The sequence below is a fragment of the Schistosoma haematobium genome, chromosome 1 (assembly GCF_000699445.3).
Source record: "Schistosoma haematobium chromosome 1, whole genome shotgun sequence".
NCBI lineage: Eukaryota > Metazoa > Platyhelminthes > Trematoda > Strigeidida > Schistosomatidae > Schistosoma > Schistosoma haematobium.
Genome location: NC_067196.1, coordinates 26,202,752 through 26,219,468, shown reverse-complemented (window position 1 = coordinate 26,219,468; position 16,717 = coordinate 26,202,752). Strand labels below are relative to the sequence as shown.

The following is a 16,717-nucleotide window of genomic DNA, read 5'->3' as shown; positions in this document are numbered from 1 at the left end:
AATTAATTTATAAATTTCAATTTAATATAACAAGTTAGATTATTTTAATGGGATACTGGTTTGATTTTTTCTAGATATAAAGTGATTGATCTAAAAGGTGATCACATGAAATGAATTATTTTTCACTAATTAAATAAACTTGTCATCTCTATCTATACTTTTTTTAAGTCAAGTAATTTTTACCTCTAAATTGATAGTATAAGTGTAGTGGTTGCCTAATAGGTAGTAAAATAAATTAGTTGACCGTCAATTATTGAGTCACAGGTCTGATGAACACATCCGTTTTCTATCTTCTTTGGTTTCAGCAAGTCAATAGTATTAATATTCCTTATGATAAATAAAATGGCATAAATTCGAGCACTATAACTGTGTACTACTTACTAAATAAGTTACAATAAACAGATAATTAAACATTCAGGTTAGATATCAACTTCAGAATAGTTAACACTTAAGTAATAACCTGCAGAAGTCTTTTCTCTGATTTGAAACAATTTGTTAGTATGAATTTACAAGCCCTATCTATAAAACTTTAATTTTAGCTTTATAAATGTTTGATTGCGTTCTATTTCAGTTAATAATTTTACTTTCAAGTAATTTGTGCTATCAAAGTATTGATTAGTCTTCAATATAATCTATTAAGATTCACTGCTATCGCAGGTTACAAGTGCACATTATATCTCAGTAAATTTTTTAAAAAGTTCTATGAAAATTATCCCAAGATTAAAACTAATGATCAGCAGCACATTAATTAATTCCACTGAACTGGAAAATAATGTGAATTGAGTATCTGCATTAATTTGTAACACGATACAATTTCATAAAGAATCTTTAATTCATTTACAGTGGAGTGGTAACTTAGTGGTTCTAGCACTTGGTTTTCAACAAGTAGGTCAGAAAGTTCGAACCCTGTTTCAGTTATTTCGGTTTGGCTGACGTGGAGCGTATCGTTAACCGTCATACAAATAAAGTGTAACCCATAACTCAATACATAAAATCTTCACACAATACATGGATTAATCAATCTACGGAAAGAACAATTAAGATTTTTCTTCTCTCTCTCTCTCTTAAACATTGTTTTATCCTTAATATTAGCCATGACAATTGTGTAATTCATATTGAATCTTTACCATTCATTGATTGATTTACTCACTAGCCTTTTTCAATTTTTGTTCTTTCATTTCTTTTTTTGTTTTACCTCGGCAAAACAACAACAAAATGTGGACTACTTTCTAAATGAATGTACAAAATGTGGTGTTATACACATATGCGTGTATGTTTGTGTGCTTGCACCGCTTGCTTGTGTTTACAAATACGATTTTTTAAAATTTTATTTCTTTGTAATTACTTGTCTCCTGATTTGTTTGGGTATCATGATATTCTTGCTTTTACTATTTATCTTCGATTCGGATTATTATTATGTTTATCATGAATATAATTACTACCTGTATTGTATATGCACATATGTGTATATATGTATGTTTTTACATCATTATTGTTGTACAATACCCTAATTCTAAGTCCCGGTTACTCTGGTCATGTAATAATGATAATAATGATAAATTATATTTATCCTAATACTAATTCATTGTTTAAACCTTGAATCGTAATTATCATTGTGGATAATCATGTATTAACTGTTGTGTACATTGAACACACTGAACCTGGAAATCCTTCATCTCAAAATCAACTGACCCAATCAAATTTTGTTGGAAATGCAATATACCCATTCACTGATTTTCGATTTATATGTATATATGTGTGTGTTTAGTCTCATCTCATCCATGTTTTTGTATGCCATTCATCCGAAAAACTCTTAATTCATCATCGCATGCTAATAATAATAATATTAATAATGCATGTAAAAAATTAGATACACAACAGAAGCAACAACAAGAAGAACAACAACCATGTCAAACTAAAAATGTTGTGCATGATCGCCATTCTGATCTGCATGAACTAGATTCCGCAAAAAACTCATTAATATTGTTATCCGATGAGAATGTCAATAATAATAATTATAAGATAGTTGATAATCTATCATCAGTTGCCATTACTAATTCTACCATATCTACTACTCCTACAAATGATAATCGACGTAATTCATACTCAGTGAAATCATTAAACCAACAAATAACGAATAATGTTATTGATAATGACCGAACAACAACAATAACCACTACTAGTGAATGTTACAGTAATAATAAAGAAATAGATCATAATGACAGTGATAATAATAATCAATTATTTTTGTTGGCAAAACATGACAGTATCATTAATAATGATTTCAGTACTGAACATTTATCATTCATGGAAGATAAAATACATGAATCAGGTTTGATATCGTGCATACATATAAGTACATTATTATAGATTATTACTACTAATTCAGTTATATGATTTGACTAGCTTTAGGGTGTATATAGTCTGTTTTGTACTATAGATAAATAATCTCAAAAAATAGGCAAGTATAATGCACACTCACTGTATGATCACTTTTACTATTATTACTATTACTATTATTATTAATATCGTCTAGTTCTTACAATAAATCAAGTATATTTTTTGGTTATTTCTTCACATATCAAACACAATAATTTTTGGTACATTAAACTAATGGTAATTTACTGCACTTTTCTTTTAACAGCTCATGGTTTATGCTAGAAGGCATCATCTATTTGTGTTTTTTTCCTTTACTAATTGCAACCATAGTTCCACTTATGATATATACATATATATGTTTTTTCTGTGTGTAATATGTTTAACAGTTTAATTCTCCAATTGGATACTCCTACGCTTCTAACACGTTTTTTTTCATTACTTTCAATTTTAGGCACAAGCAGTACTAGTTCTGCAAGTCGCCAAAATGGAACTGGGGCAAGTGCTGCTGGGAGTGGTAGCGGCAGTGCCGTAACTACACATGTACTCAAAAAATTTAACACGAATAATAATGGTAATAATAATAACAGTATATCTAATAAATCCGAATTTCTTGACAATGTTCAACGTACACAGCATGGTATGGATTTTAACAATGCATTTCGTCAAACTAATTGCAATTTAGTCAAAGATTCAAACAATAAACCAGAACTCAATCAATCATTTAATCATACAATGACAACTGGTGGAAGTAACGTTAGCACTGGTGGAATTCACAATAATCAGAGATGAAGTAGTCTATGCGTTCATTCATTCGTATACATAAACTGACAGATTACTCTTTCTATAAATTGGTAATTATTTTATTTTATTTACTTATTACATAATACTTATTTATGATGTTTATTAATGCACCACCTAGAATACATTAACTTCATGTGGATTTCAAATGATATTATTTGTGTTAATTAAACATTTATGTGTATAAAATTTCCTGGAAGTTTATCATCCCTAAATTAACTGGACAATCACTAGTATTCTGTTGAAAGTAGACAATAAGATATGAATTAACACAGTCCATTGATTTGTTTATGTTCAGAATTTGGTTTTAAAAAATATTGGAAGTGATTGGAGATCCTGTTTTGACGTTCGTATTGAAGATTCTCATTTTGACATTGGCTGACAGCTATTTCGAGTAGCAGATGTTCTTCAACTGTAGGAATGCTATCCTCGCTTTTCCAATCATCGCCTTTACGTCTGCATCAGCTCCTTGTTTATCAATAATGCTTCTCAGATACTTGAAAGTTTCCTTTAGTTGCAGGGCTTCTGCATCAAATGTGATTGGGTTGGTGTTCTGCGTTTTGTATTTGAGGATCATGATTTTTGCTTTATGTATGTTGATGCCTATTGATTCAGAGGCTTCTGCTACACTGGCTGTCCTGACCGGTATTCGTTGATGTGTATGGGATAGAATGGTCAGTTCATCTATCAAGTCCAAATGGTCTAGTTGCATTCAACCTGTCCATTTTATTCCGTTCTTCCCGTCAGATGTGGAGGTTTTCATAATCCAGTGTACCACCAAAAAAAAAGAAAAAGGGTGAAAGTAAGCAGCTTTGTCTGACTCCGGTTCTTACTTGGAATGCATCTGTCTGCTGTCCTCCATGCACGACGTTGCTGTGTGATCCGTCGTATGAATTCTGGATGATGGTGATTTTCTCAGGTACGGCATAAGGTGGATGAAGTTTCCATAATGTTCTCCCACCCACACTGTCAAATGCTTTCTGATAGTCAAATAAGTTGATGTATAGTGACGAGTTCCATTCAATTGATTGTTCAACGATGATCCGTAATGTGGCGATCTGGACCGTGCATGACCAGTCATTACAGAATCCAGTCTGTTGATCTCGAAGTTGGGCATCTACTAAATCCTTTATCCGGTTCAGCAACATTGTTGAAGACCTTCCCTGATACTTACAGTAGTGTGATGCCTGTGTAATTTTCACTCTTGTTCATTTTTCCTGTCTTTGGAATCTTGATGAGATATTCTGCTTTTCAGCCTTTCGACACTTATTCTTCCTCCGAAATCTTTTTGAGTAGAACGTGAAGCATGTTTGCAAACGACTATATGTCTGACTTTAATGCTTCGGCTGTTATGTTGTCAGGTATTTCGATAGAGATCCATTCCTTATGGCGATGACTCTTGACGCCCAGAACTCCTTGCCACGTTGAAGTTAATGCTTCTTTGATCCCTTTTCAATTGTTCTCCTTAGTGTTCCCCTCACCTTTGAGTAATTCTTGTAAGCCTTGGAACCTGTTGTTGAGAGTTATCTTGAATTGGTTGAGTTAATCAGTAATCGAAGGAAGGTTGTATTGAACATTTGTAATCCTGTTTCCCCAGTTGTCCAGTGCTTCTTTAGCTTCAGTTTCACCTCGGCAACCAGCAGGTAGTGATCTGAAGTTATGTCAGCTCCTCTCCTCGTTCTCACATCCTCCATTGACCTTGTGGATTTTTTACTGATGCAAATATGATCTATCTAGTTCCCAATGTAGTGGTCCGGTGAGACCCATATAACTGTGTATGCTTTTGTCTACGAAAATTGTGACACCTGTAACCAATTCGTTGAATGCACATAGATTTGCAAGTCTCTTGCCACTCTCGTTCCTTTCTCTCAGTCAGTTAATGTCGTCCCATGATATCTTCATAACCGCTGTTGTCCATTCCGAATTTGGTGTTTAGATCTCTCATCAGAGTGGTTAGGTCCTTTTTTGGGCACTTCGCTATGATCGATTGCAGCCTATGGTAGAACTAATCTTTACTGTCGTCGTTGCTATCATTGGTGGGTGCATAACACTGGATAACATTCATTGTAATTCCCTCCTTCTTTGTTCTGAATGATCCTTTGATTATTCTGGATCCGTGAGATTCCCATCCTACAACTGCATTTCGTGCTTGTTTGAACAGCATCAGAGCAATTGCCTGGGTGTGTGGAGCATTTTCCTCTTCGTGACCGGAATAGAGCGGCATCTCTCCCGTACCTAACCTTTGATGTCCAGTTTGAGTCCAATGGGTTTCACAAATTCCGAGTACTGCCAATTTGTATCTCCTTATTTTCGTAGGTATTTGACTGGTATTGCCGGTCTCCTACATGTTGTGGATGTTCCATGTAACTATAAAAATTACTGCTCTGGTTGTTAGAAGGGGCATCGACCTCGTGACTTCCGAAGAATCTTGGCTTTCATCTTGAGGCGTCATAATTCTTCCTTCATCTCCGTGAACAGGGTTTAAATGGTTTGAATTGTATATTCTGGTTAATGTTTTTTACCAAGATTGTTTTCTACGGATGGGGTTGCCGACCTCATGCCCAACCCTCCTCCTTTGTGTGGGCTTGAGACCGGTAGTAACTCTATAAGTGCTACAGACGGAGTTAGAACTTAAATTGAAGTACCTTAAATCACTGATTTGATATGTCCCAATAGTTATGGTTAGTTATTAATATTATTTAGGCTCCCTTTTGAATGGTTTACTATTATCGTCTTTTGATGGAAAAGTACTTTTAAGAAATTTATTTATTTATTTTACATTTACGTATCTATGTAGATTATGACATTCAACATGTGTTTGATATCGCAATTACAGTGTAAAGCATTTATTATAGTACAATATACAACTTCTTTATTTTGGTTTATTCTTTTTTGCAGATATAGTATTACATTAATTTGCTATGTAAGATTTCAGACTAGTTAATCTTATGACTCTTTAGTTTTTCATCAAAAGGTTTTTTTACTTAAATTCCAAATGATAAGAAAAATTTGTAAATCCACGGTAAATATGTAATTTTTTACCACAAAATGAATTCGTTTAGTGATTACTGGGTGTTGATGATCAAATAATAAAGCTCAAATGGCCGCAAACTGTTACTCAGTTCAGATATAAGGAAAAAATCATTAGATATGCCGTACTCTCATACTCGTAATCTCTTTGCTCACGTTCATCACATTAATTCAATAGGACTCTGATCTACTATTGATCGATCACTTAGTGGTGTTTAATTTCATGTTCGTCTAAAGAGGTCGTTACACAGTAATCAATTGATTGCAAATATCTCGGTTCTACAGTAGGCAAGTCGTCGCTCAACTAGCTCAGTGAGAACACTTCAGACTGAAGCGGGGTTAAATATGGAATATGAATCCGCAGGAAGCACCAGTTCGCTAAAGATTACAGGTACACCAAATAACACGAAACCTTGATTTAGGGTTTCATATCGACTACTTTCAACCACCCAACCTATTATATACAAACTTCTACTATTACTATCATTACTACTACTACTTATTATTGTCATTATTATTAAGATTATAAAATCCAACTTTATTATGAAAACTTTAGACATTTATCATTCAGAGTAGTTTTCTTTGTTGTTTTTTTCTTATTTCTTGTAGCAAATTAAAGACCTTCAGTTTGCCGATTAATGGCATAATCATTTGTGGATCTGTTTAATTTTCTTCTATCTGAAAATCCGACAAAGAATAAAATGTTACAGTGGAAAAGACATTCATCTTGTTATTTTCAAACGATTTGCTTTATATATATATATATATATATATATATATATATATATATATATATATATATGAATTACATAACAAGATGACAATACATATGTATATAAATATGCATATGTCCGTATGTATTATTCTTCACACTTTCACCCGGTCTTTCTTTATATAATATTGTTTTGAGTTGTTTTTGTTTAGTATGCGATATTTTTTTTCTCTCACGTTCACTTATTTATCTGTTTCACTTCTTTAGTAACTTTTCTCATGTCACAAATGTAAACTTTATTTATTCATTGTGTGTACACTGACCTATTCAGCGTATACGGAGAGTTGTCTTTGCTCTGTCGTTGATATGAATATTGTTTTTAATAGAACTTGTATACGTTATGAGAAATCCATTCACAGTTCCTACTTTCAAACGATTTATTTGCTTTACTATATTGTCCCTCTTCAATCGTTTCTCTAGGTTACACCTTGTTATATCAATCTTAACTACATATGGAAAGCGTGTGATGGATGGATTGGAGTCTATCTTATTTTAATTTTCTTTGTTATCCGAAAATTAGAGGAAACTCACCGTATTCAGATATTTTTAGTCCTATATTGCTTTTTGTTTTTTCTCTGTGGAGATATTCGTGGTTGCTATGACTTGTTAAATCTAATGACTAATCTTTGTTTTGAAGATAAACAGTTACATAGCAAACTCATTATATGTTCATCGTAAAATGGCATTTTCTTCCTCTTTAATCGCTGACATATGAACATAAAAGACAATTTACTATGATATAAATCTATTCGTCTTTTTACCTGATGTGTGATATAAACATTTGTTTCATTTCTTAAAGCGCCCCATCCTCGTTCATGTAATCATGTATTTTTATTCTGTCCCCTTTCTTATCTTTCTCCCCACCCATAAATAATCTATTCATCGTTTTTGATTTCACTCTCCCTATTTTTTCCTGTATTTGAATCTCTAACTTGAGAAAATATTGATTCTATGCATAGAGTGTATTTCGCTATTGTAATTTTCAATCGAATCTTCCTTTTTTTCATTCAATCAGTGCTGGAAATGCTTCCATTTAATTCTTTTTTGTTTTCTCTTTTTGTTTTATGATTTATTCTTTTTTTTATTGTGAACTTATCTATCTGAGTTTTCTCAAATAGATATTTTGCTCTGAACTATTATGCATACATGCATATGATTAAGTAGTTTAATTCATCATATTTAGTTCTTTCTCATTTTGTTTTTCAATCCATCTTTTATTAGAAATATATTCAAAACGTTAAGATATTTGTTGTTTTGTCTTTATCTACTCACATTTTTGTTTTTGTTTTCACAAAATAGTTGTCAATCTAGGGAATACTCTCTCTTTTCCTCAACTCCAAAAATATATATTTCTATGAAAAAAAAGACAACTTGAAATAAATAACCGAGAATGTCTTTTTTTCTATTATTATCGTAGAAATTATCATCGGTATTGTTGTTGTTGTTATTATTATCATTGTGGTAATGATTAATTATACTTGTATACTTGAGATCAGTTGGAAGAGTCTAAAGTTATGTAAGTTTCTTTTAAATAATGTTAGTGCTATAATTTTTCACCGTATTATTCAACAATCATGCTATTATATGTAATAGTATCAGTGGTACTAGTAGTGTTTAAGCATAGATAATATAACCCGAGAAGAAAGAATGAATTCGTATAATGGAAAAGTATAAGATAGTCTGGAGATCTAAAAGAGGACATAGAGTGAGTGAATCTTTGCGTTACGGCCGATTTTTAGTTATATCATCCATCTTTTTCAACTATTTGTTGTGATTATCTTAAATACTCTAATCGGATAGTTTCCACCTACTACCACGGCTCTATAGATCAGATAATTATTTCATGAACTGATACCAAGTTTTGATTTGACTGCTTCGAGCTCTCTTCGAACTTATTCCTACGCCAACAAACTTCATTGACTGGGGTAGGTAGTGGTTGGGCATATGTTCCAACCACCTCAGTTAATGAAGATTCACTGTCTTACCAACCAGTTGTCATCTTTACTTAGTACCCTGTATCTAATCTCACCATTAACCAATCGATAGTCCACACATATGCGTTGATCTATGACCAAATACTAATAACCTATACATATGTCCTCTATTTTCAAAGGTCACTTCACAACCACAAAGAACAAGTGAAACTACCGTTCAGCATACTCGTCCTTCAGTTGTCAAACGGACATCTATCGTACGTCCCAGGCAACGCATGTTGGAAGAAGCCAAGAAAATTTCCTGCCTAGGTTTCGCTAAACACTAACCCACTAGAACTGATTAGACTTGCAAGATTAGTGAAGCGGTCGACGCTCTCAACTAATTCGCTCCCTGTCATCATTTCAGGCGTCGATACAGATAATTTCTAAAGCAACATTTCTCAATTCGAGAAAAGGAGAGGAAATGGCATCTCTAACGTGTTGAGATTGTTGCTCAAAGCTACCAGACATTTTCTAGCGTCCTCGCCAAACAGAACCATACCATCTGCGCATTCTAAGTCGATATGTAAAAATCATCTCAGGAGATCAGTGCCTGAAAAGTCAGATAATTAGAGCATTATCTCCAAAAGATTATTAGATAATATTAGGCAAAGCGGGCAACCTTGACGGATATTACTTGTCGCTATCAGTTGTGATAGCACTTCTCCATAAGCTCTCAACCAGTAGTGCTTGAGTATAGAGAGCCTTGATAAGGTTTATTCACTTTTTTGATACATCTTTTGTTAACGGTATTTATCGCGGTCAGTGGACCCAACAACTCTTACCCATGCAACACATGATGTAGGCTGAAAATACGAGTTCCCACCTACCTTTTACTCTCTGGTTGTACACGAGTTTACCATAACCTATTCGTCATAATAGTAATCAAGATTTTATCTGCTACTGGTCCCCATGTTACTAAACTCCGACGTAGCTCGGCAATCTTTATGAGAGCTGTTCAAACATATTTTGTCCAATTGGTTATAACTTTTCGAACACTACCTAGGCTTCTCATCGGAAATTTCAGTAAATGTTTTGAACTGACTTCCTCATAATAATGGGCGTGATTGTTTTCTTTAACTTAGTATTTATGGTCGGTTATCTAGATTGTTGGACGAGCTGGCATTATCCCTAAAGTAAGCTGTTCGGGCAAACAATTTCATACTCTAACCAACGTGTGTTTCTTTTTTTGATATCTCGTAAGATTGGAACAACTTTCAGCGGGGCCAGTTGCTGTTTCTATCTCTTTGCATTCAATAGGTCTTCCTACTCCATGTCTAAATTTAATTTGATGTAACACAATCACCAAACTACAAACATATTCAACTTAGATTTATACACCATCATACGATGAGCAGTGATATTATACATGAATACCTAAACCAAAGTGTGTGTATTCAATGATCTAAACTGGAATTTCTCAACAACTGAGCCAGTTATCCACTTAAATCAATAGATATGTAATGAGAAATATTCCAAGTAACTAATTTGAAACGAATAGTAGAATGATGAAATGTAATTTTAAATCACAACATTCAATCGAATGTAATTAGCGAATAATGTTCTAATTAGTTGAAAAAGTGAATACTTTGCGTAATCTCTTGAAGATCTGACCAAACAACCATGACTTGGACAGAAAAAATTCACACAAGTTGGTATAAAATAGTTAAAATTAATTAGTTGAAAAAATATTTGACTTTTTTACCTCGTGATCAACCTTAACAAAATGTGTTAATATTCTAAATACGTGGGTCAGATCACATTTTCCTATCTAGATGACCGTTAGCAAAAACTGACTCAATGCTTAGGGAAACATATCGCTCTATACACATATCTATAACAGAACTACACCAATGATCTTGCAAAAAACATGCTAATGATATTCACTCTTGATTTCTCAATTTTCATCTTTCATTTACCTCGTCTGAATCCCAGAACTCAAACTGCACTTTCTATGTTAAACTCCAATTTCCATCATTGTTACACTGTCCACATTATGAAACACTGGAAATTGTTCACTGATAGAACACATTAATATCTCCTTCATCATCAAGATCATAAAGTTCGAGATGTATTCCAATTATCATGACATGTGAATTCATGTGAGAATCACTTAAGATAATTTAATATATACTACTGATACTTATTTTTGATTGCTTAACTCACTGCTTATTAATACTAAACCAGAATCAGGCAACTATATGCTGATTCCTGGTTATTAGTGTTCCTCCAGTTGACTTTATTTGATAATAAGGACAAATTTGACTCATGACTGATTATTTTTAATATTATTACATTTCTTCACATTTTCCTCTAAGCGAATTGTCATCCATCTTAGGCAACTTCGTCATGATGTTGCTGTTGAATTCTTTTAGAATTTAACCATTAGGTTATGTGATTCGGCGAGGCATCAGATGTTAGACGAAATAACTGGCAGTTGTTAGTTCATTTACCAATGAAAGACTCAAGTAGTCATAATAAGCAGTCAATGGGTCATAAATGATGTGATATTAACAATCTCTTATCATTGTTTGGATTGTAATCAATTATTATAAATTGTGAAATGAGTAATCAGAAGAACGTCAGTATCCTCAAGGATGTTGATGATTTTACATCGACATAAAACATAAATCAAACAGAACCCGTTGTTGAATTTGCTTAACTGTGAAACACCAAACAAGGATTATCAGAAGAACACACCATTGCATTTTATGGTTAAATTGAAGTTACATTGAGTAGAATTTAATCAACAGTGAGGCATATAACACAAGGAACTATTCGGAATGTCTTACTTTCTTATCGACTTATTGTACCGGTACATTTGCCCAATACAATAGTGTTTTAACTGAGGTACCTAAACTGATAATCCTATCTCTTAATGCGTCTCCAAATTCTAACGAACCATTAGTCAACTAACTGACCAAATTATAATTGTAAAGAACTAAAAATGTTATTAATAGGATAGGTAACAAAAACCATGACTGATTTTCTGATTAGATAATGAATTATTATTCAAAATAAAATAAAGGTGGGAAAATGAATTCAACATTATTTTGCACGTCCTCAACATATCAAAAGGATGAGCACTATAAATGTTTCTAGGTGCCGATTCTGTTTTTCAGCCGAATCATAGTTTTCTAATCGTGTTTATCATTAGTAAATAAAATCCACATTGAATATATTCAACAGTGACACATTAATAATTAAGTAATCAAATCGTGTTATTAATGTATGTTACGTTTTATTGATCACAACAATCTTATTTATGAATAAAAATTTTAAAAAATCCCCTCTGGTTTAGAAATGAATTTCATATGCTGATGAAAAAGAAATAAATTGATTCTAATATGTTCCGTAATTGGTTTGTACAATCACCAATCGTTAAATGCTTTTCTAACCTTTACATCTATTATGAAACAATTTTAATTAAGATAATGGAAAGTGTAAACCAAATTAGAACGTATTTTATTTTTCTTAATTGGTTTACTACTAATTATATAAGTAATTAGTATCAGAATGGGTTTTGTGGATATTATAGTAATTTTAACAGTTGAGATCATGAGACAATTGAAGCTAGACCACCATGGAAAACCCAGAAACACTGAACGGCCGTTTCGTCCTATTTTGGGAATCCTCTGCAGTGCGCATACACGATCCAGCCCTGTGGGATTGGAACACAGGACCTATCGATCTCGCACGCGAACGCTTAACCTCTAGACTACTGAGCCGGCTTCTAACGGTGTTATTGTCTAACCTCATTTAATCCACAAATTGAACGACACATCCACGACTGTCTTCAGTGAGTTACTATCTCGCTCAATTTCGTGGATTCATTGAAGTTAAACATTAACCCTGTTGGGTCAATAGTCTAGACGTCAAGCGTTCGCGTACGAGACCGTTGTTCCTGGGTTTGATTCCGATGTGAGGGATCGTGGATACGCACTGTTGAGGAGTCCTGAAATAGGACGAAATGGCTGTTCAGTGCTTCCAGGTTTTCCATGATGGTCTAGCTCATGATCTCAACTATTAAAATTACATAAGTAATTGTTAAGACATTTCAAAAATATTAACAATTTAAAATAGATAATTATATTAATTAGGCTTAATATTGTTACTGTTAAAGTGCCGTACACTGATTATGTGTTCATTAAGCTGAATAGACAAATACTAATTATCAAAATTTGTATAATTTCATATATAAATCGTTTATATTTCGTTTAATTTTTTTAAAAAATATATCCCGATTTTTTTACTTCGATTTATCTATTGTATTGTTTTTTTATTCAGGAAAAAAGAAGATTCGTTTCACTTTCATTTGTACCGCTACTCTCCGTTTTGCTGAAGCGATCGCGATAAAAAAAACTCAAACCGGATCTATGTATTCAAAGAGATAGTAATAAACTTATTGCCACCCTGGTAATCCTTTTTTCGTGTGTATGCTTATTATTTTTTTGTTTTGTATTTGATTATTAGTTTTATCTAGTTATTATTTATTTTGTGTTATATTCCACTCCCATTACCGAATTCTTAAACCACCCTTTCACTCACACATTTCCGCTCACTTGATTCTCTTTAATTATGTGAACTCTTCAAATTCTATTCAATTATTACGCAACCCATCTTATCAGTTTTTAATTCCGTGAATCCTTTATTACCTCACAATTTATTTTATCTGTCTCTGAACTCCACCACCTTGATTCTAACACCAAATAACCTCTGACCTATTCTTGCATATATATATAGTTATCATTGATAACCTTTGTCATTCCATTCCTTTACATTCACTATTTCCTATCTCTATATAAAATTCTAATATATATTTGGTTGTAAGCAGCTGACGAGAAACCACAAAATATAATGAATTCATATTATTCTGCATAATTGTTTGTTCTGGCTTTTTTTTTTCTTGAATTATTTGTTTGTTACAATATCATTATTTTATATATTGTGCTATAATGACAAAATCTACTGATTTTTCACTATCACTACTATATCTACTTTTAATATAGTAGTATCTTGTCGAGTAACAATCACACTATTCACAAAACAATCACTTAACATTAATAACTTACCATTAAAAGCTAATTGATAAATGATTTTTATCAGGCGGTTATGAGCAGCATGATATATTATTGCTCTATAAATACAGACATCATAATGTATAGTTTTAACCCAATTTTATACATAGACATAGGAATTTCTCCTTACTTAAAGAGTGTCGATAAGTTGTGTTAGATTTAACTAGAATACCCAGTAAATCAAGTTTCATCGTCACTTATATCTTATTTATCAAGTGTGAAGTGAAATTATTGATCGTTTAAGGTCATAGATTTGTTTGTTTATTTTATACTTGTCATTATTGTTCATAATTTTGACATTTCAGTTTATTTAAGTGTGGATAATCAAATCAGTCATTTGACAACTACTGAAGTATACCTCAACTCCTTATTACTGAATGACAATAGTAACGATAAGTTCGTTATAAATGTCCAAAATAACCAATATAGAATTAGCAAAATGGTAAATCTCTAGATTAGCAAAGGTATCATTTAATCCATGGAAATCCAAATATTTATGGTTGTTTATTCACAATAAAAAATTTTAATGGAGCAACAAATTCTTGTCTTATATCCGTTTGAACTGAGAAATATATGTGTTCATCCTCAAGTGCTTTTGATCAGATCTGCAATCATATGATTTTGCTTACTAGCACAATCTCTTGTATGCGTGAATTCCGAAGCCGACTCCTCTTTGTTCCTCAAAAGATAAATAAAGAAAATATACTAAACAGTGTGATATTTTTTCTAATTTTTGATCATTAACCATTGAAACAAATGAGAAACTTTTCATTTACTAATGTACATTTAAATCATCAAAATGTATTGTCATGTTTACACATTTGGAAAATACATAAATCAAAGGTTTGAGCAAGGTACCATCTAAGAATATAAACAAATTATTAGTGCTTTCTAATACATGAGTAATAACCAAAATATCTTTCAAGGTAAAAAGATGTAAATAATCTTCTAGAATTTAAGTAAAGATAATACTGAAGTCTAGAAATAGATGGTAAAATTCCTGAGGATTTAATCTGACGAACTATTAAAAGAGGAATAAAAAAACAGACATTTTAGTGATTTAGTTATCATTCACTATCAAAAAGTGAATCAGTATTCGAGTAATAAAATAAGAAAGGAAAAAAGAATGAAAAAGATGTTGTATCTAAAGGACTATGCTGTTGTTTCTGGAGTGTTCTCGCTGTATATATGCGTATCACCTCTATTGGGTCCGCAGTTTTACTGCTCATAGTTGATAATCGATGACCACTGCAAATCCTTGATTCTACTACTTTTACTTTGAAAAGAGAATCACTTCAATTCTCATGACCCAAAGTAAGAACACTAAAGACTGGTGCAATGAAGATCTATTGACTATCTAAAAATACTTCCCTAAACAGTCTCAAAATCACATCGTGATTAAATCAAAATACAATCAATTATGTACTAATTCTTCTACATACTTTAAAGCAACATATATAAGGGGAAATAATATAATGTTACTGTAAAAAATACAACACTGAATACATTTCACTTGAATTAATAAAGGGAGTATAATTGTCATATTGACCGAAGTTTCCATCTATCACCCTGGCCAAAAATTTCTTAATAAATTGATACAAAAGAAATATTGACTTAAATAATATCACCTTTTTCATTTTACTATATATCAAAAGGATTATATCGTTGAATTCCGACACAAGGTTGTAGTAACTGGGTAATCATAATGTAAACAAATATTATAGACATAATGATTTTTCTAAATAAATATTTCTTATATTATAAATTACATTAATTTTCGTTACAATTTTTAAATCCATTTTCGGTGTGCAAAATTGAGGATAAAATGAATAGATGAGTTGAATATAATTGAATAAATATATCATTAATTTCATTGTATTATCATATAAATTTGTATTTTATGTCTAGAATATATTTCTTAAAGTAATTGACCATTGAGTAGTAACGGTTTAGTTATGATTGAATTCTGTTAATTAAGTTTGTGACATAGACACCAGTAGTGCACGGTTGAAAATCGATACATTGTTATTTCAATACTAGTGTCAAACTAACTCTACCTGTAGCTCTTCTAAAGTTACTGCCGGTCTTAAACCTGGATAAAGGAGGAGAGTTGTGCATGCGGTTAGTGACCCCATTCCGTACAAATCTAACTCGTTAAACAATGCTAAAAATGCTAACTCTACCCTGAGAGTTAGAAGGTCTTCATCTAGAAGAGCTATGAGGTCTCATGGTAAAAGCCGAGTTCCTTCGGAAGTCACGAGGTCGATGCCCCTTCTAACAACCAGAGCAGTAATTTTTATAGTTACATGGAACATCCACAACATGTAGGAGACCGGCAATACCAGTCAAATACCTACGAAAATAAGGAGATACAAATTGGCAGTACTCGGAATTTGTGAAACCCATTGGACTCAAACTGGACATCAAAGGTTAGGTACGGGAGAGATGCCGCTCTATTCCGGTCACGAAGAGGAAAATGCTCCACACACCCAGGCAATTGCTCTGATGCTGTTCAAACAAGCACGAAATGCAGTTGTAGGATGGGAATCTCACGGATCCAGAATAATCAAAGGATCATTCAGAACAAAGAAGGAGGGAATTACAATGAATGTTATCCAGTGTTATGCACCCACCAATGATAGCAACGACGACAGTAAAGATTAGTTCTACCATAGGCTGCAATCGAT

The 16,717-nt window shown here is 32.5% G+C and overlaps 1 protein-coding gene across 2 annotated transcripts in view; it reads left to right on the top strand.

Moving 5' to 3' along the window:
- The window catches only part of DVL2_1 (Segment polarity protein dishevelled DVL-2), a 38,511-nt gene extending 24,700 nt beyond the window's left edge, over positions 1-13,811 (top strand). The window contains exons 13-15 of one of the 2 annotated variants that reach the window (XM_051214317.1): positions 1,769-2,332; positions 2,831-8,495; positions 13,248-13,811. In XM_051214317.1, the coding sequence (XP_051073553.1) occupies positions 1,769-2,332; positions 2,831-3,168 (902 nt within the window). In that variant the 3' untranslated portion in view covers positions 3,169-8,495; positions 13,248-13,811. Of the gene's footprint in view, positions 1-1,768; positions 2,333-2,830; positions 8,496-13,247 lie in introns of those variants that run through there. The other variant, XM_051214318.1, reaches the window with a different exon arrangement.
- The last annotated feature ends 2,906 nt before the right edge of the window (positions 13,812-16,717 follow it).